Source organism: Panthera uncia (assembly GCF_023721935.1).
Source record: "Panthera uncia isolate 11264 chromosome A3 unlocalized genomic scaffold, Puncia_PCG_1.0 HiC_scaffold_11, whole genome shotgun sequence".
Taxonomy (NCBI): Eukaryota; Metazoa; Chordata; class Mammalia; order Carnivora; family Felidae; genus Panthera; species Panthera uncia.
The window spans coordinates 59,136,311-59,163,100 of record NW_026057578.1 but is presented as its reverse complement, the minus strand read 5'-3'; the positions used below and the strand labels follow the sequence as shown (position 1 = coordinate 59,163,100).

Here is a 26,790-nt window from a genome sequence, read left to right as displayed (position 1 = left end):
AGAGCTGAAGTCAAGAGACGCTTAACTGACTAAGCCACCCAGGTGCCCCTCAATTGAAAGGTTTTATAGCGTTTGTACACTATCAAAGTTTTCAAATAAATTGCTTTGAAATATTTTATTTTATAGTTTTGAAGTTCTAATGAAATTGTTTGAATGCAAGAGTATATATACCTCCTTTTATATAAATCCCCACATAAGTTAGAGGTTGTACTGTATACTAAGTATGATAGAAGATCAATTTCTTATATTCCATTAAATAAGCAATGTACAATAGTGTTCAGAAAGTTGGAGCCAAAATTTTACATGATTTTTACTCTTAATTTAATAATGTTGCTCTGAAATCTATTTTAGCAGGTTTCCCTTTGTCCAAAGGTACTGTAAAGGGAATTAGATTGTAAAGTTTACATTGTAAAGTGCAGTTACATGTAGTTAAATCAGCAGAGAACCTTGGATGAAGGTTCTGGCATTCTCTTGCTAAGGCAACATAATTTAAAGGATGATGGCAGTCAAGGTTTGAAATAATTTTGTGATTTTTTTTTTTCATTCCTAGAAACGGCGACTTGAACACAGTAAAAATGTAAATACAGAAAAGCTAAGAGCTCCTGTTATTTGTGTACTTGGACATGTGGATACAGGGAAGACAAAAATTCTAGATAAAGTAAGAAAATATTGTTAGCTTTGATACAACTTCTTAAGTAAGTGAATGATATCTTATAAAAAGCTAATAGAAACCATAGCACATATAGGCAGTTCTGTTAAATAGGTTGCTACCTTCTTACTGCTTTTGCTTCTTTTTATATGTTGAAATACAAATCTGAATCTGCTATCTTATCCCAGCTTCGTCACACACATGTACAAGATGGTGAAGCAGGTGGCATTACGCAACAAATTGGGGCCACCAATGTTCCCCTTGAAGCTATTAATGAACAGACTAAGATGATTAAAAATGTAAGTACAAATGTAAATGTATTTTGCATGTTTCAGTCTCTAACAAAAATTCAAATATAGGAAAAAAGGTTAGTATAAAGACCCACGTGCTCACTATTTATAATTAACATTTGTGCCACTTTGCTCTGTTTTGCTTCAGATCTTTTTTTTCACCCCCAAAAGAAAACATTAGATGAATAGGAGCCCTCAAGTTTCATTTCCTTTCCTCTTGCTCCCAGAGGCAATCACTATTTTGAAGTTAGAGTATGTTTCGCCTACATGTTTTAACACTTTCACCATAGATCTCCATGTTTAAAAACTGTTTCCTCCCACACCCTTTTTAGCTTCTATCAAATTGATTGTATTTTCTTTATCTCCCTTATATTCTCTACTTTGGAGATATTCAGCTTATTTATCCAAAATATAACACAATAAAGAAAATCACATAAGATTAAGGTAAAAACTTAATGAATCATTATAAAGCAAAACCTTAGTGTAATCCATGTTAGGAGATAGAACCTTGGCAATTACCTCAGAAGACCTCTCTTATGTCCCTTTCCAATCAAAACACTCTTCTACTCAGGAGGAACTTTTAAAGTAATCTCTACCTTTAATGTGTTAGAGGTTGCAAAATGTTCCTATTCTAAGCCTATTATTGTGTTTTTTTATTGGATTACTTCTTTAGAAAACTGCCTGGTTTGCTGTTTGGTTACTCAGGATAATGTGTATCGTGAAGGCAGAATAAATGCCTAATCCTTTACCTTATTTACTAACTTTTAAAATAAAGAGTGACTAATTTTGTTCGGTTTTGTATTGCTGTAAACTCATGGATTGAAACATATTTACTGTGTTTTAATTAATTTATTCTTGCGGTGAGATAGTCTCATCTTCATCTACTGATTGGCTACTGAGTCTTTTTGGTTCGCTTTTAGTAGTGTTTGGTTGCATCCATGCTGTTTGGTGTAGCAGAATCTTCTAGGCTCATCTACATACCATGCTCCAGTCTTGGAACTGGGCCTTATAAAAAAAAAAAAAGAAAGAATCCGTAATTCCATTATCCTAGAGCAGGTGAAAAAGGGTAAATTTGGAACTGAGAAGTAATAAAATTGATAAATGACACACATGATAAATTATTACATGCTAATGTGTCTTTACTCCTTATTGTGTCTTAGTTTAGTATATAGAAAGGGTCTACAAATTTGTCTCCAGTTTGAGGAAGGGAGGTTTGGTTGAGATTATGTTTTATGAAGCTTGTTTTCTGGTAGATTCCTAAGGAAGGAATAATGGGAATAATATTCTTTGAATTTTTGAATATTGCATACTTTGTGGCCTTCATCCTGGAAAGTCAGTTGGCTCCATATAAAATATTTGATTCTCATTTTCTTTCCTTAAATATCTTAAATGTTACGCTGGTTTCTTCTCACATAAATTATTGCCTTTCAAGTTTGATCATAAGCTGGTTTTCATCTTTTTATAAGTAATGTGGCCTTTCTGCATCTTGGTGTTGATTGTTCCAGGTCAGTTTTCCAGTTATGTGGAAATTTTCCAGTTCCATCTCAGTATGTAGTTTAAAATATTTGAGCACCATTTTCTTGAATTATAGTTTTTTAAATTCATAATTTAGAATTTATCTTGGTTGTAATTTATCTGGTATTTCTATGTTAGTCATTGGGGATTTTTCTACAGCTCATTCCACTAGTTGCCAGAACTTGAAATCTGGTTTTATTTTAGAACACAGTTAAAGAGCACGATTTTTATTAGACGTATATTAAAGTTCTCAGGATAACTTTTATATGACAATTCTATTTTTTGTATTCCAGAAATACAAAATAGAAATAATTATGGTGCCCAGTGAATGTTGATTTAAAATCACCAGTATGCAAATATGAGGTTTTACATGATGAATCATTTTGACATAGAACAGGAGATAAGATTTTGAAAAATCATTTGAAGATTGACAAAAAGTATAGATAAACAAGTAAAAGTTTTGTGTGTGTGAGAGAGAGATTTGTTGGTCAGTGCCACACTTTAGGTTAAAGGAGAATGTGCATATCAGGCATGTTGTAATTTTTTTCCATTCATTAATGAACTTTTGTCCAGAAAATTAAGTGTTTATGATGTTATGATGTTATTTAAATAAAGCAGCATATGAAGTCTTTCTTAAAGATATTTCAGGTTGATGAGGTAAATTTTCTTTAAAATGTATTTTAGGATATTTTTCAAAGCTTAGAATTGCTTTAAAGTTGGAACAGATACATTTTTCAAACAGCGAGAACCTCTTCTTGCATGTCACCTTTTTATAGATAGTCACTCTAAGATGACTGCTGTCATTTATTACTTACTGATAATCTCAAAAATTTTTATGACCTTAACAAAGAGAATGTTTTCTTATTTCATTTTTTTACTTGGAAAACTCCTTTTGATATTAATGAAAATACTGTTGTGCTTTGCTGCTTGACTCACTGTTTTAAAACCATTTTTTAGAAAAGGAAGTGATGATATTTTTAAGTTTTCATGGCAGAATAATTGTTTTTATTTTTTTTATTTTTTTATTTTTTTTTAATTTTTTTTTTTTTTTAATGTTTATTTTTTTTTGGGACAGAGAGAGACAGAGCATGAACGGGGGGTGGGGGGGGCAGAGAGAGAGGGAGACACAGAATCGGAAGCAGGCTCCAGGCTCTGAGCCATCAGCCCAGAGCCTGACGCGGGGCTCGAACTCACAGACCGCGAGATCGTGACCTGAGCTGAAGTCGGACGCTTAACTGACGGAGCCACCCAGGCGCCCCTAATTGTTTTTATAAGAAACTTTATAAAGTTTGGCTTCCTTAAGCTCTCCGCTTTTCTTCACCTTTTCTAGTTTGATAGAGAGAATGTACGAATTCCAGGGATGCTGATTATTGATACTCCCGGGCATGAGTCTTTCAGGTAAGAGCAACTTGAAACCAAACTGCTTGAAACGATTAAGTCTAAAAGTTCAGTGAGTCATAACGTCTGATTAATCAATTTTTGGGTTGTATTTTAAGATATGTGGTCCCACTGTTGATCCTTATCTGTGCCTTACTGAATATGCAGTACTTTATTTGGATACTTGTATTTTGTAGAGATCTTTTATACTTTGAAAGACCAAATCCTAATACATACTTGGTCTGTCTCCTGTGAAACCCATTATAGGTGGAATTTATCCTGTTGCCTCTTGGCCATATTCCTTAGCGCAAAAAACTTGGCCAGTACAATTTGCAGAAATATTGAAGTAACTTCTGGAACTAACTCATTCCAGCTGATGTCAATTCACTGTGTCAGATAAGCATTTGACAAGTTAAGGGCTAATGGCACTTGAATGTTAATGCATGCGCTTCATTTTTTTTTTTTTTTTTCTGTAGGTTTTACAAAGAAATTAAAAATTTGTTTAAGCAAAATAGTAATTTTAAGATTTCTACTTATTCATCTTTTCCCCTCTTTTCAACAGTAATCTAAGAAACAGAGGAAGCTCTCTTTGTGATATTGCTATTTTAGTCGTTGATATTATGCATGGTTTGGAGCCCCAAACAATTGAATCTATTAACCTTCTGAAATCTAAAAAATGTCCCTTCATTGTTGCACTCAATAAGGTAAGCTCCCCTGAAAAATTAAATGTGAAGACATGGTTCTTAAATTTTTGTGATTAAACAAATGTGCCATAGTATAACTTTCATATAAGAATATGTACTCATGCCAAGTTAAATGTATTTTGACAGATTTATACACACGTATAAAACCACTACCATCAGAACATAGACCATCTCCATATTCCCAGAATGTTCCCTCGTATTCTGTTACAGTAAGCCTACCCCCTTTGTCAAGCCCAAACACTGATCCTCCCATCAGATCAGTCTATAAAACAGACTATTTCATATTAATGGAATTACACAGTGTGTAATCTTTTGAGTCTGGCATTTTCCACACACTTGTTATTTTGCATTTATCCATGTTGCATATACCATTAGTGGTTCCTTTTCATTGATGAGTAATATTTCATCATCTGAATAATACCACACTTCATCCAACTTACAAATTGAAGAATATTTGCATTGATTCCACTTCTAGCTTATTAAGGAAGCAGCTATGAACATTTCCACAGGTCTTTGGGTTGAAATTTCTTTTGGGTAACTATTTAAAAAGAGAACTGCTGTATTTATATGTTTCACTTAATTAGAAAATGACATTTTCCCAAAGAGATCATACCACTTTATATTTTAGGATTTCAGTTCTGCAAATTCTTGCCAACATTTGTTCTACCTACAGCTGTTGTAGTAAGTGTATAATGCTAAATTATTATGGTTTCATTTGCATTTCTGTCATGACTAATGGCATCAGGAATCTTTTCATGTATTTATTTGCCATCTCTCTCTTTGTGAAGTAACTATTTTAAAATCTTGATTCATTTTTTATTAGATTGTTGTCTTGTGGAATTTTTAGAGTTCTTCATTGTTGATATAAGTCTTTTGTCAGTTATGCATATTGCCGGTATGTTCTTGTAGTCTAGGACTTGGTTTTTCATTTTCGTGATGATGTGTTTTGAAAAGCAAAAGTTTCTAATTTTGGTGAAGTCTGATGTGTGGGAATTCTTTATAATTTGTGTTTCTTATGTTCTCTGTAAGTAATCTTTAACCACCCCAAGTTTATGAAGAAAATTTTTAAGTGTTTCTAGATAGATAACATTTAGGTCTGTGATTATTTTTAGTTAATTTTTGTGTATAGTATAATTTAAGGATCAGGGTACACTTTTTTCTACGAATATCCAGTTCAAAACCTTTTGTTGGAAAGATTATACTTTCTTTTTTGATTTCTTTTTATAATGATGTATAGTTGACACAAGGTTACATTAGTTTCAGGTGTACAACATAGTGATTACTATATTCTACATTATTTTGCTGTGCTGACAAATGTAGCTACTGTCACTGTATATTCTATTATTATAGTAGCATCAACTATATTCCTATGCTGTATCGTTCATTCTTGTGATTTATACATTCTGTAACTGGAGTCCTATACCTCTTACTCCCCTTTACCCATTTTACCCATTTTACCCATGCCTCTCCACCTCCAGCCTCTGACAATCGCATTGTTATGTTTATGGGTCTGTTCCTACTTTTTGGTTGTTTGCTTGTTTTTTTTTTTTTCTTCTTCTTTTTAGATTACACATATAAGAAATCATATGGTATTTGTCTTTCTCTGTTAGGCTTATTTCCCTTAGCATAATATCCTCTGGGTCTGTCCACGTTGTAAATGGCAAGATGTCATTCATTTTTATAGCTGAGTAATACTCCATTGTGTGTGTAGTGTGTGTGTGTGTGTGTGTGTGTGTGTGTGTGTGTGTGTGTACATGTACATACCACATCTTTATCCATTTAACTGTCATTGAACACTTAGGTTGCTTCCATATCTCGGATATTGTAAATACTGCAGCAAACATGGGGTGCCTCTGTTTTCATATTAGGGTTTTCATTTTCTTTGGGTAAACACCCAGTAGTGGAATTGCTGGATTGTAATGGTATTTATATTTTTAATTTTTTGAGGAAACTCCATACTGTTTTCCACATTGGTTGCTCCAATTTACATTGCCACCAACAGTGTAGGAGGACTCCCTTTTCTACACATCCTCACTGACACTAGTTATTTATTGTCTTTTTGATACTAGCCATTCTAACTCTGTAATAAGGTGATATCTCATTGTGGTTTTGTTTGTGTTTCCCTGATGATTAATGATGGTGAGCATCTTTTCAGGTGTCTCTTGACCATCTGGATGTCTTATGGATGGAAAAATGTTTATTTAGGTTTTCTACCCTTTTTTAAATTTGGATCATATGTGTTTGGAGGTATAGCACGGTAGATGGTCTTTATGTTTGATGTTAACTCTGTGGGCTATATCATTTGCAAATACCTTCTCTCATTCCATAGGTTGCCTTTCTGTTTGTTGAAATTTTCCCTCACTGTACAAAAGGTTTTCATTTTGGTGTAGTCTCAATAGCTTATTTTTATTTTTGTTTCCCTTGTCTTTGGAGACATAGAAAAATGCTGCTACAGCTGATATCAGGGAAATTACTGCCTTTGTTCTCTTCTAGTTTTGTGGTTTTAGGTCTTACCTTTCAGTCTTTAATACATTTTAAGTTTATTTTTGTGTATGGTGTTAGAAAGTGGTCCAGTTTTATTGTTTCATAGCTGTCCAGTTTTCCCAGCATCATTTGTTGAAAAGACTACTTTTCCCCATTGTATATTCCTTTCTCCTTTGTAACAGATTGACCCTAAAGCATTGGTTTATTTCAGAGTTCTGTTCTGTTCCAATGATCTATGTGTCTGTTTTTGTGCCAGTACCATTCTGTTTTCATTACTTTAGTGTTGTACTATAGCTTGAAATCTGGGATTGTGTTATTTCCAGCTTTGTTATTTTTTTTCAAGATTGCTTTGGCTGTTTAGAGTCTTTTGTGATTCTGTACAGATTTTAGGATTATTTGTTAAAGTTCTGTGAAAAATGCTTTTGGTATTTTGATTGGGACTGCATTGAATCTGTAGGTTGCTTTGGGTAGGATGGATGTTTTAACAGTATTCTTCCAGTCCATGAGTGTGGTCTTTCTTTCTATTTGTGTCATTTTCCATTTCTTATATCAGTGTCTCTGAGTTTTCAGAGTACAGATTTTTCACAGTTTTGGTTAAATTTGTTCCTAGGTATTTTATTCTTTCTGGTACAACTGTAAATGGAATGGTTTTCTTAACTTGCCTTTCTCCTACTTCATTATTAGTGTATAGAAATGCAAGAGATTTTTGCATATTAATTTTGTATCCTCCAACTTTATTGAAATAATGTAGTTTAATAATTTTTTGGTGGAATCTTTAGGGGTTTCTGTATGTATTATCCTGTCATGTACTGATAGTGACACTTTTACCTCTTCCTAACCAATTTGGATGCCTTTTGTTGTCTGATTGCTACTGCTGAGACTTCCCATGCTATATTGAATAAAAGTGGCAAAAGCAGACATTCTTGCCCTGTTCCTGATCTAAGAAGAAAAGTTCTGTTTTTCACCACTGAATATGATGTTAGCTGAAGGTTTGTCGTATATGGCCTTCATTATGTTGCAGTATGTTCCCTCTAAACCCACTTTGTTGAGTTTTTATCATGAATGGATATTGGCTTTTGTCAGATGCCTTTTCTGAATCTGTTGAGATGATCTTATGATTTTTGTCCTTCATTTTGTTAATGTGGTGTATCAGCTTGATTGATTTGTGGATATTGAACCATCTTTGCATCCCTAGAATAAATCCCACTTGGTTGTGGTGAATGATCCTTTTCAGTGTATTGTTGAATTCGACTTGCTCATATTTTGAGGATTTTTTCATCTGTGTTCATTAGACATTGGCATGCAGTTTTCTTTTTTTGTAATGTCTTTGTCTGGTTTTGGAATTGGGGTAATCCTAGCATCATAGAATGTATTTGCAAATTTTCCTTCCTCTTCTATTTTCTGAAATAGTTTGAGCAGAATAGCTATTAACCGTTTTTTAAATGTTAGGTAGAATTCACCTTTGAAGCCATTTGGTTTCAGAAGTCCTAGACTTTTGTTTATTGGGACTGTTTTCATTATTGGTTCAATTTTGTTACTAGTAATTGGTCTGTTTAGAGTTTCTGTTTCCTCCTGATTCTGTCTTAGAAGACTGTATGTTTTCCATTATTATTTCTTCTAAGTTGTCAAAGTTGTTGGCATATAATTTTTTTGTAATAAACTCATAGTCTTTTGTATTTCTGTGGTGTCAGTTACTTCTCTTTAATTTCTGATTTTGAGTCTTTTTTGTCAATGAGTCTAGCTAAAGGTTTATTAATTTTGTTTTTCGTTTCAAAAAATGAGCTGTTGGTTTCATTGACTTTTCCTATTTTTTTTTATAGTCTCTTTCATTCACTTCTTCTCTGATGTTTATTATTTCCTTCCTTCTACTAACTTGGGGCTTTTTTTGTTTTTGTTTTTCCATTTTTAGGTATAAGGTTAGATTGGTTACTTGAGGTTTTTCTACTTCTTGTTTTGAAATTTATTGTCAAATTGGTTTCCATACAACACCCAGTGCTCATCCCAAAAGATGCCCTCCTCAGTACCCATCAGAGATTTTTCTGCTTCTTGAGATATGCCTGTATTGCTATGAATTTTCCTCTTAGAACTGCTTTCACTGTTATCACAAAGATATTGGACTGTTGTGTTTTTGTTTTCATTTGTCTCAAGATATTTTTTTTTAATTAAAAAAAAGTTTTTTGAATGTTATTTTTGAGAGAGAGACAGAGCACAAGCTGGGGAGGGGCAGAGAGAGAGGGAGGGAGACACAGAATCTGAAATAGGCTCCAGGCAGGACTCGAACTCTGAACCAGCAAGATCATGACCTGAGCCAAAGTTGGGCAGTGAACCATCTGAGCCACGCAGGTGCCCCTTGTCAAGTTATGTTTAAAGTTTCCTCTTTGATGTCTTCGTTGACCTACTGGTTGTTTAGTACCATGTTGTTTAGCTTCCACATGTATGTTTGTTTTCAGTTTTTTTTCTTTTTTCTAGAAAAATGTAATTGATTTATATTTTTATACTGTTGTGATTCTAAAAGATTGATATTATTTCAGTCTTCTTAAATTTATTGAAACTTATTTTGTGGCCTAACATGATCTTTCCTGAAGAATGTTCCATGTGCACTTGAAAAGAATGTATTCTTTTGTGTGTGCATGGCATGTACTGTACATGTCCGTTAAGTCCATTTAGTCAAATGTGTCATTCAGAGATACTGTTTCTTTATTGATTTTGTACCTGGATGATCTGTCCATTCAGGTAAGTGGGGTATTAAAGCCCCCTACTATTCTTGTATTACTTGCAGTTTCTCCTTTTACATCTGTTAATAATTGCTTTATTTATTTAGGTGCATAAATATTTACAATTGTGGTATCTTCTTGTTGGATTGATTTCTTCATTATTCTGTAGTGTCCTTCTTTGTCTCTTGTCATAGTCTTTGCTTTAAAGTCTCTTGTCTGATATTAGCATTGCTGCCCTGGCTATTGTTTTCTTTCTACTTTCATGTACGTGGAATAGCTTTTTCTATCCCTTTTCTTTTACTCTGTATATGTTCAGGGCTGAAGTGTAGGCAGCAAATGGTTCTATTTTCTTTCTTTCTTTTTTTTTTTTTAAGCTTAGTTATATATTTTGAGAGATAGAGCAAGCACTCCACAGGCAGGGGAGGGGCAGAGAGAAGGAGAGACAGAATCCTAAGCAGGCTCTGTGCCATCAGCACAGAGCCCCATGTGGGGCTCGAACTCCATGAACTGTGAGATCATGATGACCTGAGCCAAGATCAAGAGTTTGAACGCTTAACTGACTGAGCCACGTAGGTGCCCCAAATGGTTCTGTTTTCTTAACCATTCTGTCACCCTATGTTTTTTGATCGGAACATTCAGACCATTTACCTTTAAAGTAATTATTGATAAGGATGTACTTATTGCCATTTTTCAGTTGTTCTCTGGTTGTTTTTGTAATTCTCCCTTTCTTCTCTTGCTCTCTTTTTTTGTGATTAATGATTTTCTTTAGTGTCATGATTGGATTTTTTTGGTGTGTCTATTAATGGTTTTGTGGTTATCATGAAGTTCATGTATATAACATCCCAAGTATGTAGCAGTCTGTTAATGGTCACTTATGTTTGAGCATCGTCTAGAAGAACTTCATTTTTATTTACCTCCTCTACATATTAAATATATATTGTTATATTTTGCATCTTTTTTATTTTGTCAGGCTTCTTTTCTTTCATAATTTTGTTCTCTCATGGCCTTTTCTTTTCCATTTACAGAAGTCTCTTTGACATTTCTTATAAGGCTGTTGTAGTGGCAAAGAACTCCTTTTTGTTTGGGAAACTCTTTAGCTGTCCTTCATTTCTGAATGATAATCTTGCTGGGTAGTGTTCTTGATTGTGGTTCTTTTCTACTCCTTTCTGGCCAGCAAATTTCTGCTGAAGTATCAGCTGATTGCCTTGTGAGGCTTCATCTCGTTTGGAGCTTTCTGTGCCTCCTGAATCTGAATGTGTTTCCTCTCCAGGGGTAGGGACGTTTTTCAGCTATTACTTCTTAGGATAAGTTCTCTGCCCCCCCCCCCCTTTTTTTTAAGTCTTCTCCTTATCAGGCCTTTATAACATGAATGTTTGTTTGCTTGATGTTACCCTGTTATCCACCAGATCCCTTACTCTATAATTATTTTTAAATTCTTTTTTCCCCCCTTTGGTGCTTTCCATTCCCCTGCTTTCCAAATCACTGATCCATTCTTCTCATCCTCAAATCTATCGAATCCCTTTAATGTGTTTTTCATCTGCTATTCTTCAACTCTGATTCCTTCTTTTTTATATTTTATATGTCTTTTTTGAAGTTCTGCCTGACTTCATTCATGGTTCTCTCCAGTCCAGTAAGCATCTTCATTACTATTACTTTGAACTCTTGATCAGGCATACTGCTGATCTCCATTTCATTTAATTCTTTTTCTGAAGTTTTATCTTTTTCTTTGTTTGGAGTATATTCTTTTTGTCATTTTGATTTACTTCTTCTGTTTATTTCTATGGATTAGGTGGAACGGCTATTTTTCCTTAACTAGAGGGAATGATCTTGAGTGTGGGTTCCTGTGTAGAATGTGCTTGGTGAGTTGGGGTGGCTATCTGGACTGTTGTGTTTATGGACTGTGGATCCTAGCATTCTCCATGTTAGGGCCACCCTGGTGTGATAGTCAGAAATGAAGTGGGTTCAAACCAGGTGTTCCTGGGGCTCTTCACCCAGAGGGCAGCACAGCTGGAGTTGAAATGGGTGAAAGCCAGGGGGTCCCAGGGCTCTCTTTATGGAGGGCACCCTAGCATCACAGCTAGAGCTGAAGTGGGTGTAACCAAGGGGATTCTGGGGCTCTCCTTGCAGAGAACACTGACAGGATAGCTGAAACTGAGTGGACACAGGCTGGGGCAGTACTGTGGCACTCTGCATTGAAGGCACTCTGAGTACAGCTGAATCTGAAGTGGATGCGAGCTAGGGCTCCTGGGGCTCTCCACGCAGGGTAGGGTGACTAAAGCCAAGGCAGGTATGGGCAAGGATTGTCCTGGGTCACTGCACACAGGGGTGTCCTGGCAGGGCGGCTAGAACCAAGGTGGGTACAGACTGGGGGTGCCTTGGGCACTCCATGAAGGAGATTCCCTGGCGAGTTGTCTGGAGTATAAGCTGGTGTGGGTTGGGAGGTTCTAATATGCTCTGAGCCAGGGGAGTCCTGGCAAGTTGTCTGGAGCTGCAGTGGTGTGGGCCTGAGTGTTCTAGGGTGCTTTGTGTTTGTGTCACTTTGACGGACAGCTGCAGCTGTAGTGAGGCATGTAGTGAGGCTGGCTAGGCATGTCCTGGTATGCTGCACCGCACAGGAGCCATCTTGATGGAATGGCTTGGGTCGGGTGTGGGCTAGGGACTCAGGGCTGACTGAGGTGTTAGGCCATCTAGAATGCCTGGACCTTGCTCCTGTCCGTGCTGCCAGGGTGGAGGCACTTGACAGTTCCTCTTGACCTGGAGAGAGTTTCAGCAGTTCCCCTGCTGTTAGGCAGGGTTCTGGAGCTGGTTCCTTTATATTCTAGATGTCTTCGCAAACCACAGCTTTTTTTCTGCACCCCAGGGCAGATGAATCTACTCACAGTCCTTCAGTACTATCCTTCCACACAGAAGTTTGCAGTGTTGATGGGGGTCCTCTTCGTTTCTATGTCTCTGTCTCTCTTGCCATTCTCTACATGGTCTTTGTTGTACAGAAGCTGTTAGCTCTCCGTTCTTCTTCAGGATGAATTGTTCTGTAAATAGGTATAGTTTTAGTGTGTCCCTGGAGGTGGTGAGGTCAGTGTCTCCCTATATATTGCCATCTTGGACCAGCAGTTCTCCACTGAATTACTTTTGAATCTTTGTTGACTACTAATTGACCATGTACATATGTCCCTTTTTGGTATTTATCTTCTCTTCCATTGACCTGTATATCTGTCCTTATGCCACTACTACCCTGTTTTGGTTATTATAATTTATAGTAATGTCTTGAAAGCAGGTATTGGTAATTTTAACTTTTTGTTTCTCAGAATTGTTCTGGTTATTTTAGGGTTCTTGAATTTTCATATAAAGTTCAGAATCTGCTTAGTTTTTACAAAAGGACTTTTGGAATTTTGTTTGGGATTGTATTTAATTTGTAGGTAAATTCTGTGAGAGTTGACATTTTATCAAAATTGAGTCTTCTGATAAGTGAACATGACATCTCTAAATTTATTTACTTAGTTTTTTATTTCTTCTTGGTGATATTTTGTACCTTTATTGTCCATGTGTTGGACATATTTTTCTAAATTTATCCATAGTATTTTCATGGTTTTGATGCTGTTGTGAATAACATTTAAAATTTTGGGGTTTGTAATTTATATAGGAATATAGTTGATTTTTATGTATTCATTTTTAAATCTTGTGATGTTACTAATTTCACTGATTAGGCCTAGAAGCTTCTTTTGTAGATCATGTGGGATTTTCCATCTATATGATTATGTTATCTGCAAATAAAGGGTGTGTTTTACTTTTTCCCTTCATGCGTGTGCTCTGTAAATTTTCTTCTTCCTGACTGCACTAACTAGACCTTCTGGAACAATGAATAGAAGTAATGACAGACTTCTTGCTTTCTGCCCTACCTTAGGGGGAAGTACTTGATCTTTCACCATTACATGTGATGTCAGCAGTAGGTTGCTTAAAGTGTTACTCTTGTTTAAGTCATGAGATGTTAAAATTTGTCAGATGGCTTATTCTGCTTCTCTTAAGATATTCATGTGGCTTTTCCTCTTTATTCTGTAACATGAGTTACTGTTGATATTTTGAGGAGGCTTTACTAACATTTTATTATGAAAACTTTTTTTTTTTATAGAGCCATTTAAGATTTCATAGCAGTGTTGACAGGAAGGTAGAGATTTCCCACATACACGTACGCATAGCCTCCCAATATCAGCACCCTCCCTCCCACACCAGAGTGGTACATTTGTTGTAATTGATGAACTTACATTGACACATCATTATCACCCAAAGTCTATAGTTTAGGGTTCATTCTTGGTGTTGTACATTCTGTGGGTTTGGACAGATGTATAATGACATGTATCCAACATTTTGGTATCATGTTATTTTCACTGCTTTAAAAATCCTTTCCACTTTGCCTGTTTCTCACCCCATCTCTCAGTCCCTGGCAAAAAGATCTCTGATCTTTGTACTGTCTGCATAGTTTTGCCTTCTCTGGAGTGTCATAGGTGGAATCATATAGGATTTTACAGTAAGCTTTTTCAGATTGCCATCTTTCACTTAAAAATAAGAATTAAAGTTTCCTCCATGTATTGTCATGGCTTGGTAGCTCATTTTTTAGTTTTAAGATCATTTATTTTGCTTAATAATTCATTCCGTTGTCTGGATACACTACTTACTGTTTATTCATTACCCATTGAAGGACATCTTGGTTGCTTTCAGGTTTTGCAGTTAGGAATAAAAGCTGCCATGAACCTCTTTGTGCAGGTTTTGTGTATAAACATATGTTTTCTGGTTCTCTGGGTGAATATCAAAGAGTGTGATGGTGGATTGTTATGGTAAGAGTTTTAAGTTTTGGAACAAACTGGCCAAGTAGCTGTAACGGTTTGCTATCCCGCCAGCAGTGAATGAGGGTTGCTACATCTTTACCAACATTTGATGTTGAATTTTGGATTTTAGTCATTCTAGTAGGTATGTAGTGGTATCTCGTTGTTGTTTTAATTTGTGTTTCCATAAGATGTGGAACATCTCTTCATATGCTTATTTGCCATCTCTGAGTTGTCAAATTCTTTCGCCCATTGTTAAATTGGATTCTTTATATTCTTATTTTTGAGTTTTAAGAGTTCTTTCTGTATTTTGGATATAGGTTCTTTATCAGATGGGTCTTCGGCAAATGTTTTCTCCCAGTCTGGCTTCTTGTTTGATTCCCTAGACTCATTTTCACAGAAACTTATCATTTTAACAAAGTTTAGCTTATCATATTCTTTCTTTCATGGATTATGCCTTTGGTTGTGGTGTCTAAATAGTCCTCACCATAGCCAAGGTCATCACATTTTCTCCAGTTTTATCTTCCAGAAGTTTTAGAGTTTTATGTATTACATTTTGGTCTGTGATTATTCTGAGTTAATTTTTGTGAAGAGTGGAAGGCCTGTATTGTGTCTAAGTTGTTTTTTTTAACATGTGCATGTTCAGTTGTTCACTATTTGTTGATTACTTTTGGATTTTTAAAAGTTAAACCAGCCTTGCATTACTAGAATAAACCCCACTTACTTGGTCATGATGCATTATCTTTTTCATGTATTGCCTGATTTGATTTGATAAGTTTTTGTTGATGATTTTTGTGTCTGTATTCATGAGTGACTTTGCTTTATAGTTTTGCTTTACTGTCTTTTGTCTGGTTTCGATATTAGCGTAATGTTGGCTTTGTAGGATGAGTTGAAAGGTATTTCCTCCTTTATGATCTGAAAGAGTTTGTATAGAAATGATAGAATCTTTTTAAATGTTTGATGGAATTCACTAGGAAGCCATATCTGCATAGAATCTCTTAAACAGGTACAGGTTATTTAGGTTTTTTATTTGTCTCTTATCAGTATAGAAATTTGTATTTCAGAGAACCAGCTCTTTATTCTATTGATATTCTCTATTGTTTTATTTTATATCTCATTGATTTCCAGTGTTAATGTTATCATTTGCTTCTTTCTGCTTTGATTTTCCTGTCCTCTTCCTTTCTAACTTCTTAAGGTGGAATCTTAGATTGTTGATTTCAGATATTTTTTCTTATCTAATAGAAATATTTGAGGGTAAGTTTAGCTCACTGTTACAAGCACTGCTTACATATTTTATGCTTTTATTATTTAGATCAAATAATTTTCTGAATATGGAATTCCAGGTTTAAAAAATATTTTTTTCCTTCATCATTACTGCTTTATGGCTTTTATCTCTAATAGTCCTTCGTTTCCTTGTATATAATATATCCTTTTCTGTGATTGTTTTTAAGAACTTTCCTTTTAAAGGTTCATCAGTGAGATTTTGTAATGATTTTCTTAGATCTGTGGATTTATAGTCTTCATCTGTTTACAAAAATTAGGTTATTCAGAGATTTTTCATGAGTGACTAAGGTTTTCTTTCATTCTTTTTTCTTTGCTTCAGCTGGGAGTTTTTATTGCTATATCTTCAAGGCCTTCAGTCTTTTCTTTTGTAATATGTAATTTACTGTTAAGCTTATCTAGTAAATTTTTATTTCATATTATGTGTTTTTTAAAGCTCTTCATATTTTTTCTTTAAAGTCACATATTTTATAATAATTGTTTTAAGGATCTCGTATGCTAATTATATCAACTTTGTCATTTCTGGATCTGTTTCTACTTACTAATGTTTCTCCTTTGTAGCATTCAGATTGAGGAAGCTTCTTTATATTGTAACCCTAGACTTAGGAAATGGATTTTGCTCGTTTCTTTTTCCTACTAATGTCTATACCCATTTATCACACTTTTGAAAAGTGAAAGAAAATACATGATTTATTTAACAGAGTAAATCTAATGTGAGCAATAAAACAATTAAAATGGACTGTTCTCTGAAATAGGATGCAATTATTACTATTTTTTTTTTTTTTTGCTGTAATTTTCCTGGTGATGATATTTGCTATATTTCTTATTTTTATTTACTAAACAAAACCATTTTGGAATTCCAGCAACATATGCTAATAGTGTCAGGATAATTCTAGGATCTCATCTTTTGCAAACAAATGACAGCCTCTCATGAACTGGTTTGGAGGCTCATGGGCAGCTTGTTACCTCAGAAGTTTCTAATTGAAGAAGGGCTGCAGTTAGGGGCACCTGCGTGGCTCAGTCAGTTAAGCATCTGACTTCAGCTCAGGTTATGATCTCGCAGTCTGTGAGTTTGAGCTCCATATTCGAGCTGTGTTGACAGCTCCGAGCCTGGAGCCTGCTTCAGATTCTGTGTCTCCCTCTTGCTTTCTGCCCCTCCTCCACTCATGTTCTCTCTCTCTCAAAAATAAATAAACATTACAAAAAATTTAAAAATGAAAGTAAATTAAGGGATTGCAGTTAAGCAGGTTGTATGGGCTTTTTGGTATAATAAAATATTTGAGTAATTCACACTCTTCTGAATATGTATAATATATACTAGGAGTTTTTAGGAACTTTAATTTAGGAACTTAATTAAGTTCCTTAGCAATCTGAATGTTTTCAGGATGTTTCTTATGAAAAATTTTTGTCCAGATTGATAGGTTGTATGATTGGAAAAAGAGCCCTGACTCTGATGTGGCTGCTACTTTAAAGAAGCAGAAAAAGAACACAAAAGATGAATTTGAGGAGCGAGCAAAGGCTATTATTGTAGAATTTGCACAGCAGGTAAGAAAACTTTCCCTTCTTAGTGAAGAGCCTATATTATAGAATATTTTTCCTTTTGTTATATTGTCCTTATAATAAAGCTAGCATTTTCATACTGGTTCTGTTCCCCTATCAATGGCAAGTAATGATCTCCATTCTTTTCCCTTATTCCTTTTTAAGTTAGAAAGCTGATATTTCAAAGATCTGTCTTTGTAAAGTCTGAATGTTTAAATTTTAAAAATAAAGTTGACTGGGAAAGCCACTACTTTTCTGTGATACAACTAATACCTACAGGTTATACATGATCTGGAGTGTTTTTGAGGAGTTTCAGAAAGATGAGTCATTTGCTTATCTATTAGCTAGTCAGTCATGCTGTTCTGGATACTTCTTCCAGTTTGGCCTTTTGGAATGATTTTGCTTTTTCTATCTCTAGGGTTTGAATGCAGCTTTGTTTTATGAGAACAAGGATCCCCGTACTTTTGTGTCCTTGGTACCTACCTCTGCACATACTGGTGATGGCATGGGAAGTTTGATCTACCTTCTTGTCGAGTTAACTCAGACCATGTTGAGCAAGAGACTTGCACATTGTGAGGAGCTAAGAGCACAGGTTATGGAGGTAATGATCAGCTTTTCAGTTTATTTTCCCTTTTGTTTTTAACATGGAGGCCTTGGATGGGGATGTTTCCTACTCTTAGATTCAGTCAATATAGTGCAGCATATATTTCACTCCCTTTGCGATTATGTCTCTTAGGTTAAGGCTCTCCCAGGAATGGGCACCACCATAGATGTGATACTGATCAATGGGCGTTTGAAGGAAGGAGATACAATTATCGTTCCTGGAGTAGAAGGGCCCATTGTAACTCAGATTCGAGGCCTCCTATTACCTCCTCCTATGAAGGAATTACGGGTGAAGGTAAGCCTGGGTGGTAAGTGTTGACACACGGGGATGTGTACATTGTGTATAAGTTCTGCTGACGTCCTTTCTTGACTTCGAGAGTTGGTTGGCTTAATATGCTCTCGCTCCTTGTCTTATTTTGAATCCCGCATACAGGATCATCTGACAGAGTGGAGATGTGTGCAAGTTTTTATTTACCACCTAAATAAGCTTTCCATGAAAACTGAAGTGTATTATTTTGGTTCTACACTGCTAAGTAGTCTCTTACTAACATTTTTTATTATGAAACAAAACATTAATACACAAAATTCCATAAGCATAGAAGACAAGTTTAACCAATTTTTAGGAAGCAAACAGGTAAAGAATCAGAACATTGCTGATATCCCGGAAGCCTGTGTGCTTCTTACTGATGTTAGTCCCTCCCCTCTCCCCACCCCTCCCCCCAGTCCCCCACATTCCTAAAAGTTAACTGCTTCCATTTCCATGATAGTAATTAATATCCTTTTTAAACAATACGTGAGTGTGGGGTTCTCAAAAATCTGTATGGACTTTATATATGTGGAGTCCTTTTCCATTCCTTTGTATCTGGCTTCTTTTGGTCAAAAAGTACTTTTAAGATTTATCCATGTTGTTGCATATAGCTATTGTTGATTTTTGTTGTTGTGTAGTATTCTACTGAATGAATATATTATGGTTTATCTGTTCTTCTGTTGATGGAAAGTGTAGGCTATCTCCAGTTTTAAAACTTCTATTATTACTAGCAGTGTCATTCCTACGAATATTCTTGTATTATCTCTTGGTGTAGTTGTGCAAGTTTCTCCAGGGTGTATGCCTAGGAGTGAATTGCTGAGTCCTCACTTACACTTAGCTCCAGTTTTACTGGATAAGGCCATATTGTTGTCCACAGTAAGTCTAACAAGTTATACTTTCAACTGCAGTATATTAGAATTTTCGTTATGTCACGTCTTGTCAGCTCTTTGATGCTGTCAGAGTTTAAAATTTTTTCCCGTCTGGTAGCTCATTGTTGTTTCATTTGGTACTTGCCTGATTGAAATATGGTTGGCTATTATTTTGTATGTTTATTAGCCATTTAAATTCACTCCTTTGTGAAATGTCCCTGTGTTCCAGCATTGTCTGTCTTTATTAGAGTCATGGGATTTGTCTATGTAGTCAGGATACTAGTCTGTTAGTGGCTTGTATGTATTGTACCATCTTCTACTCTGTGACTTGTCTTTTTACCTTTTCTGTGGAATCTTATGAAACAAATGTTTGTTTATTGCTTTTTATGTTTAAGAAAAATTTCCCTATCCCAATGTCATGAAAATACTGTCTCTCACATCATCTTCTACTATTAACCACTTTCAAATAAATGTGGTAACAAATATTTTGGTCTTTGTAGAACCAGTATGAAAAGCATAAAGAAGTAGAAGCAGCTCAGGGGGTAAAGATTCTTGGAAAAGACCTGGAGAAGACATTGGCTGGCTTACCCCTCCTGGTGGCTTATAAAGAAGATGAAATCCCGGTTCTTAAAGTAAATTACTTTTTTAAACCTCCAAAGCTATTTGAGTTCTGCTGGTGTGTCAGTAGGGCACATGCTGGTAATGATGAATGAAGTGGGCACCTTTGTCTTTGTGAAGCCTTACTTGGTGGCTCATAGCAAACAGTTGATGCTTTTAGATTACTTCAGTTTACACAGCCCTGTGAATGAACATTAATATTATATAGACTAGAATTTTAAGGTACACATTTTATTTAAATAAAAAATGAAACAAAAGCTAGAAGCTGTTCATGTTTTTTAAGATCAGAATATGCAGGGGTGCCTGGGTGGCTCAGTCAGTTGAGCATCCAGCTCTGGATTCCGGCTCAAGTCATGATCTCGCAGTTCACGGGTTTGAGCCCTGCGTTGGGCTCCACGCTGACAGTGCAGAGCCTGCTTGGCACTTTCTCTCTCTGCCCCTCCCACACGCTCTCTCAAAAATAAACAAACTTTAGATACCAGAATATGCAGACAGAACTCAAGATAATCTTGAAGTCATTTTAAAATTTGCCTATCTGTAGGAGCAGATGTCCACTGGAGTCTAGCATAGTTACACAGAGTCAAACTTTGAGTTTATGTACTCGCTTGCCAGAGAGAAGATGGCACTGTTCCGAGCACACGGCTCATCTACTACGCTGAGACCACTGTTATTCTTCAGGCAGCACCAGTTCACCACCGTCAAGGAAGTGGCCACCTTAGAGCCAGTGAGAACAGGGCACACATTCCTCTTTGGCCAGTCCCAACTATGGCATGAACATAGCTGTTGTAGTTATTTCTGGGGAGAATGTCTTCATCCCTAAAGGAGCAGTGACTGAGGAAAAGGGTGCTGAGGTTAGGGTATTTCAGTTAAGGCTTAAGGCAGTCAAGCAGACCCTTTAGGCTAGCACAACACATTACATTTATGTAATGCTTTTTAACTTTGAAAAGATTCTCATTTCATTCAGCTCACCCATCTACCTTATTTGCCAAGTACAGCAGAGGTTAAATAGATTTCAACATTAGTAATCTAAAGACAGATGTATGGGACACATTTCAGATATGGGCCCTGAATCTCCTCCATTCCAGTACAGGTTCTGCTATGCGTTACTTTTTCTTAGGCTTGCTTTTATGTTTTCAGGTAAATATTTAATTAAAAAGAGAAACACAGCCTTACTGTAAGCTGCTGATGATAGAGATATATTTACAACCTTGTCAAATCTAATTTCTTTTCAAGGATGAGTTGATCCATGAGTTGAAGCAGACGCTAAATGCTATCAAGTTGGAAGAAAAAGGAGTCTATGTCCAGGCCTCTACACTGGGATCTTTGGAAGCTCTACTTGAATTTCTGAAAACATCAGAAGTGCCCGTAAGTAATCCTACCTGACTCCACGGGAGTCCGTGGTAGTCATGGTTTGTAGTGCTATTTCCTTTACCTGACACAGGCCATTAAGCTCAGAAACTCCCTTTGTACAGTATGCAGGAATTAATATTGGTCCAGTCCATAAAAAAGATGTCATGAAGGCTTCAGTGATGTTGGAACATGATCCTCAGTAAGTAATTTCTCTCCTGCTGTGAAGGCTTTAATATTACCTATTTTCTTCAACCTGTCCTACCTGACATATTCTGTGTTTAATCGAATGATCTTTAATGTGTTTGAACCTTTCAGGTATGCAGTGATTTTGGCCTTTGATGTGAGAATTGAACGGGATGCACAAGAAATGGCTGATAGTTTAGGAGTTAGAATTTTTAGTGCAGAAATTATTTATCATTTATTTGATGCCTTTACGAAATATAGACAAGACTACAAGAAACAGAAACAAGAAGAATTTAAGTAAGTTCGTGATTTTACTTATTTTGGGTCTTCGAATTGCCAAATACAGGTTTCTCCCACTATCTGAAAGTAGAGCATTCCTGTGAAACCTTCTGTAAGCCGAATTGGCATATAGTGAAGAAGTAATTACTGTTAATTTATATGGAAAATTTTTTGAGCACTCCCTTCTGATACCTTAGGACACATCTTGATAACAGATAAAATCGAAATGAAGCCCAGATGCTCACAGACCTTGCTCACAGCCCTGGCAGCATGATACTGAGATGCTGAGTGTGGTTCTTGGGAAGAAGTTTGGTGGGGCCACTCTGGGGTGCCCACCGCCTCTTTAACGGTTCACTGCAAAACAAATGCTAAACATTTTTCCTTTTCGCCTTTTTTCATAAAAGCACAAATCCTCCTCTTTTGGTTAGGGAAAGCAGGTACTAACATAGGTCTTTATAAAAGCAAAGTGGTGTCGTGTGGCCTTTCAAAATGTAGGGGATACCTGTATCGGGAAGGTGTGTGGACAGTGGAAGCATGGCATTTGCTCATCTGGAAGAGGCAGCATCCTGAAATGATGTGTTATAAACCATAAATGCCCATCTGAGGCATTCCAGCAGTGTTAACAATCCTCTGTGTAGCCTTTTATTTTTTAATTTTTAAATTGGCAGGTCTGGGTCTCATTATTGATTAGCAGTTGCTAAAATTATCTTGCTGGAGTTCCTTATCTGGGATTACATGGGAAGGAAGGAACAAAATTAGAACGTCGGAGGTGAGGAAATGAAATAAGGTGAGGTGTTCCATGGGAAGAGAGCTTGTTCCTCCAGCAGACCTCACAGCTTGCCTGGTATAGGTGGCTTTGCTGCAGGTGATTGAGGAGGCAGCAGTAACCTTGACCGGGTTCCCTCCTCTTGCACCTCAGAGAGACAGCCATGAACTCACGAGAAGTAGGGTGAAGTGCTGAAAAGCAGAACAGAGCAGGGAAGGCCTAAATCAGGAAGAAGAGCAGTGTGACAAGCAGTGTGGTTGGGGACAGCTTCCCTCCATAGGGTCTCTTGTTCAAGCAGAGATCTGAAGGGAATGACTTGAGCCTCCCAGACACACAAGGAGTTGTCCAGGCAGAAGGACAGCACTGGGAGGCAGCCACATCGAATCTGGCAGAGAACAGTAGGAGATGAGGTCAGAGAAGTTGTGGGACTCAGTAGGCCCCTTGGAGGATTTTAGGGAGGCAGCAAGGAGTTTTATCAGGCTCCCAGTATTCCAGGCAAGACCTGAGAATGGCTCAATTTGGGGTACATATTTAAAGTGAACTGCCAGGTGAGTATTGGGATTTAGACTGGGATATGCTCCCTTGAAATCATGAAACCACAAGTGAAAAGACTTTGGTTAAGAAAACTACTAGACACTGTGAAAGACTTGAAGCTCATGCTCAGTAAGTGGCCTTTGGGTCACCTGATTTGGGAACATGGTAGAGAGAAGGTGGCTGGTTTGATGCCTGTGTGGTCCCCAGAGCCAACTGCCTGTGTGCCTGACCGTGGGTCCTATTGAGGTTCTCAGCTCCATCTAAATTTTGGGGCAGAGACTTCGCATGCTCCTGTGATGCAGCTTCTTCAAGACTTGGGAAGTGACAGCACAGAGGGAAGGAGGGGAAGGGGATGGCGAGGGGATGATGCACCCAGGACCGGAGACTGGACCATTGTGGACACCACCAAGGTCATTCTGCAGCATCCTTCCTGCTTTTCTGGCACCACCTGGAAGTGCTTTTATCTGACAGGGGAAGCCTCATATTCATATTTTTAGGTTTAAGTGATTTTTGTCTGCTTCAAAATTTAGTGTTTTTTTTTTCCTCCTCCTTTTAGGCACATAGCAGTATTTCCCTGCAAGATGAAAATCCTCCCCCAGTATATTTTTAATTCTCGAGACCCAATAGTGATGGGAGTGACTGTGGAAGCAGGTCAGGTGAAACAGGGGACACCCATGTGCGTCCCTAGCAAAAATGTAAGTTCTCGTTGTACTTTCAAATCAAGTGTGGTCTCTTAAAATCAGTAAAATGGGGAGGCCAGGAGTGGTGACAACAAGCAGAAGAGTTTGTCACCTTCTGTGATTTATCCCTTAACTACGAGTGTTCCTTAATCAGTGTTAATTCTTATCGGTGCTTCAGCAAAAGAAAGTTGCAAGGTACTTTAACTTACTGCCCTTTTGAAAACTTTTTGAAGTTTCAAGCCTAGGGGAAAATAAAGAACAGAGTAATGAATGCCCACATTCCCTTTCCCTAAATTAGCATCATACCTAAGAAAAATTAACATTAACTCAATAATGTCCTATAATTTATAGTCCTCATTCACATTTCACCAGTTGTCCTGAGGGCCTTTTTTCATTATTGAGAGAGAAAGTGCATGTGCATGCACACACGAGGCAGGGAGAGAGAATCCCAGGCAGCCTCCTTCCATCAGCACAGAGCTCAACGCAGGGCTCAATCTCATGAACCATGAGATCACAGCCTGAGCCCAAATCAAGAATCACACACTTTGACTGAGCCCCCCAGGTGCTCTGTCCCAAGTGTCTTTAATACTGCCATCTGCTGACCTGGTCCAGGATTCCTTCAAGGTGCACTGCATTTGGTTATTATGGGTTTTAGTCTCAATAGGAACAGCCCCCCCATCCTTTGGGGAGAGCCCTGTTCTTTTGCAGATCATTTCTCAACTTGGATCTGTCCGTTTCCTCCTCGTTAGAGGGAAGTTACAATTAGAATAGACACTGCATGCAAAGATGCTCCCGTGTGCCTCGAGCCTCACCACACAGGCTTCCTTACTGTGGCAGCACCTTCGTTTACTGAGTAAGGTGTTGTTGGCTGAGGATAGCCATTAGAACCACGTCTTTCTGCCTTTGGATTATTAAGTAATCTCTGGGGGCACTTTGAGTATTTGTGAATATCCTGTTTCAACAACTTTTATTCCTGTAGATTTAATAATTGGTAATCCTTGCCTAAGTTTATAAAACTGTGATTCCCCCCACCAACACTTCTGTAAAGAACCTCTCTCTCCCCTGAGCTTTTCATTATGTCATACACACTCGGTTAGCTTTTTTAAAAATCTGATGTTCTAATCCATTACCAGTATTTTTGAGATCCCCCCCCCCCACCAATACCCATTTGTCCATTCTGGTCAGTGGGAGCCCATTCAAACTAGCTACTGCAGACTGCCCTGGACACATAACTCTTGGAGCATCTTCTTCCTTTCTGGTGCAGTGAGATGCTCTAGGCTCATCTAGTATTTTCCCTGCCCCAGACCTGGTTCCTTTAGTGGGAGATGGCACCTAGAAGTCATCTGAGCACTAGGACTTGTTGCTTCTAGGAGTTGTTGCTTTTATACCAGTTCAGTGGACTGAGGAAGGACATTTATTTGCAGTGATTATCTCCTCTGTGGCTTTGGTCACACATTCTCACTTTCCTCTGTCCCTTCATAAGCAGGCAGCAGAGTGGTTTTCTCCTATACTGTAACTGAGATCAGGTTGCTCACAGCTCTCATCCTCAGAATGAAATGCCAAGGCTCTAACCTCGGCCCACTTGGCCCCACAAGATGTATCCCTGGCTGCTGCTCTGACATAATCCCTTTGCTCACCATACCGAGCACTCCAAACTCATTCCTGATTCAAGTTTTAGGCCTGCCAGTTCTTATTATGGCACTTGTCATAAGAAAGGGTAGAGCAGAGATAATAAACCACATTGAATTGATAGGGTACTTTTCAAGTTGTTTACAGCAGTCATCTTGTGAAGGGCACAGGGGGTGTGGTGGGGTCATCCCTACTTTACCAGTGAAACACACTGTGATGAGGGATGAAGAAGGGTCACAGAGCCAAGGCTTTTAAACTGGCTCTTTGGCTCCAGTTTTTATTTTCGCTGTCCAGGTTGCAGTGCCTGTGACTGGCATGATTCCTCTGCTTATATTGCAGTTCTTATTTTACAGTTTGTTGACATTGGAATAGTAACGAGTATTGAAATAAACCATAAACAAGTGGATGTTGCAAAAAAAGGGCAAGAAGTCTGTGTCAAAATAGAACCTATCCCTGGTGAATCTCCCAAAATGTATGGAAGACATTTTGAAGCTACAGACATTCTTGTCAGTAAGGTAAGTGTCTTCATAGAAGTGGCCCATTTTAGAGAAATTGGGGGTCAACTCTTCTCTGGTTACCTTTGCACAGTAGCTCTCAGGGCTGGATGTTTGAACTTTTACAGTCCAGAAGGACTGGATTCTTCTTCAGGGCATGACCTATAACGCGGCCTTCTCTGTGTTGAGGAAGGGGCCTCCTAACAGAGTTAGAGTGCCTGCTAGGACTTGCAGAGATTTACTACTCTGAAAGGCAGACAGGTACGGCATTCGTTATTTTGGCCAAGGTTTCTTTTTAATGAGCAGTAGCTGGTGTCAGCCTTGGGCCACGTGCTTTTTTTGGCATGTGGTGGTTGCACTGTTGTTGACCCTGTTTGTGCCTCGGGCTTGCAGATCAGCCGGCAGTCCATCGATGCCCTCAAAGACTGGTTCAGAGATGAGATGCAGAAGAGTGATTGGCAGCTTATTGTGGAGCTGAAGAAAGTATTTGAAATCATCTAATTTTTCCACATGGGGCAGGAATTGGAATAAATGAAATATTATGTCATAATACCACCAAGAAAAAACAAGACAAAAAAATGGAACGGATGTATCTGGACACTGATGAACTTAAGTATGGAAGGAAAAAAATAGGTGTATAAAATGTTTTCCATGAGAAACCAAGAAACTTACACTGGTTTGACAGTGGTCGATTACATGTCCCCACAGTTCCAACGTGCCTGTTCACCTGCCCACTCCTTTCCCAATCCTTCTCTACTGGCTGCTGTTTTAAAGTTTGCCCTAACCCAAATTTGGATTTTTATTACAGATCTAAAGCTCTTTCAATTTTATACTGATTAAATCAGTACTGCAGTATTTGATTAACCAGGCTTCTGCAGATTTTGTGATTCTTGGGACTCTTTTGATGTAAGAAATACTTTATTTATGCATATCCTTCCCACAGTGATTTTTTTTCCCCCAGCATTCTTCTGCCATATGCCCTTAGGAATTTTTTAAAATAGAAATTTAGGCACTCTGCTATTTCTTTATCTGCTTTGTGTGAAACCATGGTGTAAAGCCTACCTGGCTGCTATTTACTGCTTGTATAGTCCTGAGAGTCCACTGTAAT

General features: G+C 37.4%; 1 protein-coding gene across 3 annotated transcripts in view; it reads left to right on the top strand.

Moving 5' to 3' along the window:
- Positions 1-26,358, top strand: part of EIF5B (eukaryotic translation initiation factor 5B) — a 90,073-nt gene extending 63,715 nt beyond the window's left edge. For 2 of the 3 annotated variants that reach the window (XM_049650180.1, XM_049650178.1), the window contains 14 exons: positions 551-658; positions 838-948; positions 3,785-3,852; positions 4,394-4,535; positions 17,245-17,376; positions 17,789-17,971; positions 18,107-18,268; positions 19,650-19,781; positions 21,001-21,132; positions 21,240-21,316; positions 21,433-21,597; positions 23,436-23,574; positions 25,542-25,703; positions 26,076-26,358. In XM_049650180.1, the coding sequence (XP_049506137.1) occupies positions 551-658; positions 838-948; positions 3,785-3,852; positions 4,394-4,535; positions 17,245-17,376; positions 17,789-17,971; positions 18,107-18,268; positions 19,650-19,781; positions 21,001-21,132; positions 21,240-21,316; positions 21,433-21,597; positions 23,436-23,574; positions 25,542-25,703; positions 26,076-26,183 (1,821 nt within the window). In that variant the 3' untranslated portion in view covers positions 26,184-26,358. Of the gene's footprint in view, positions 1-550; positions 659-837; positions 949-3,784; positions 3,853-4,393; positions 4,536-17,244; positions 17,377-17,788; positions 17,972-18,106; positions 18,269-19,649; positions 19,782-21,000; positions 21,133-21,239; positions 21,317-21,432; positions 21,598-23,435; positions 23,575-25,527; positions 25,704-26,075 lie in introns of those variants that run through there. The other variant, XM_049650179.1, reaches the window with a different exon arrangement.
- Positions 26,359-26,790: the final 432 nt, after the last annotated feature.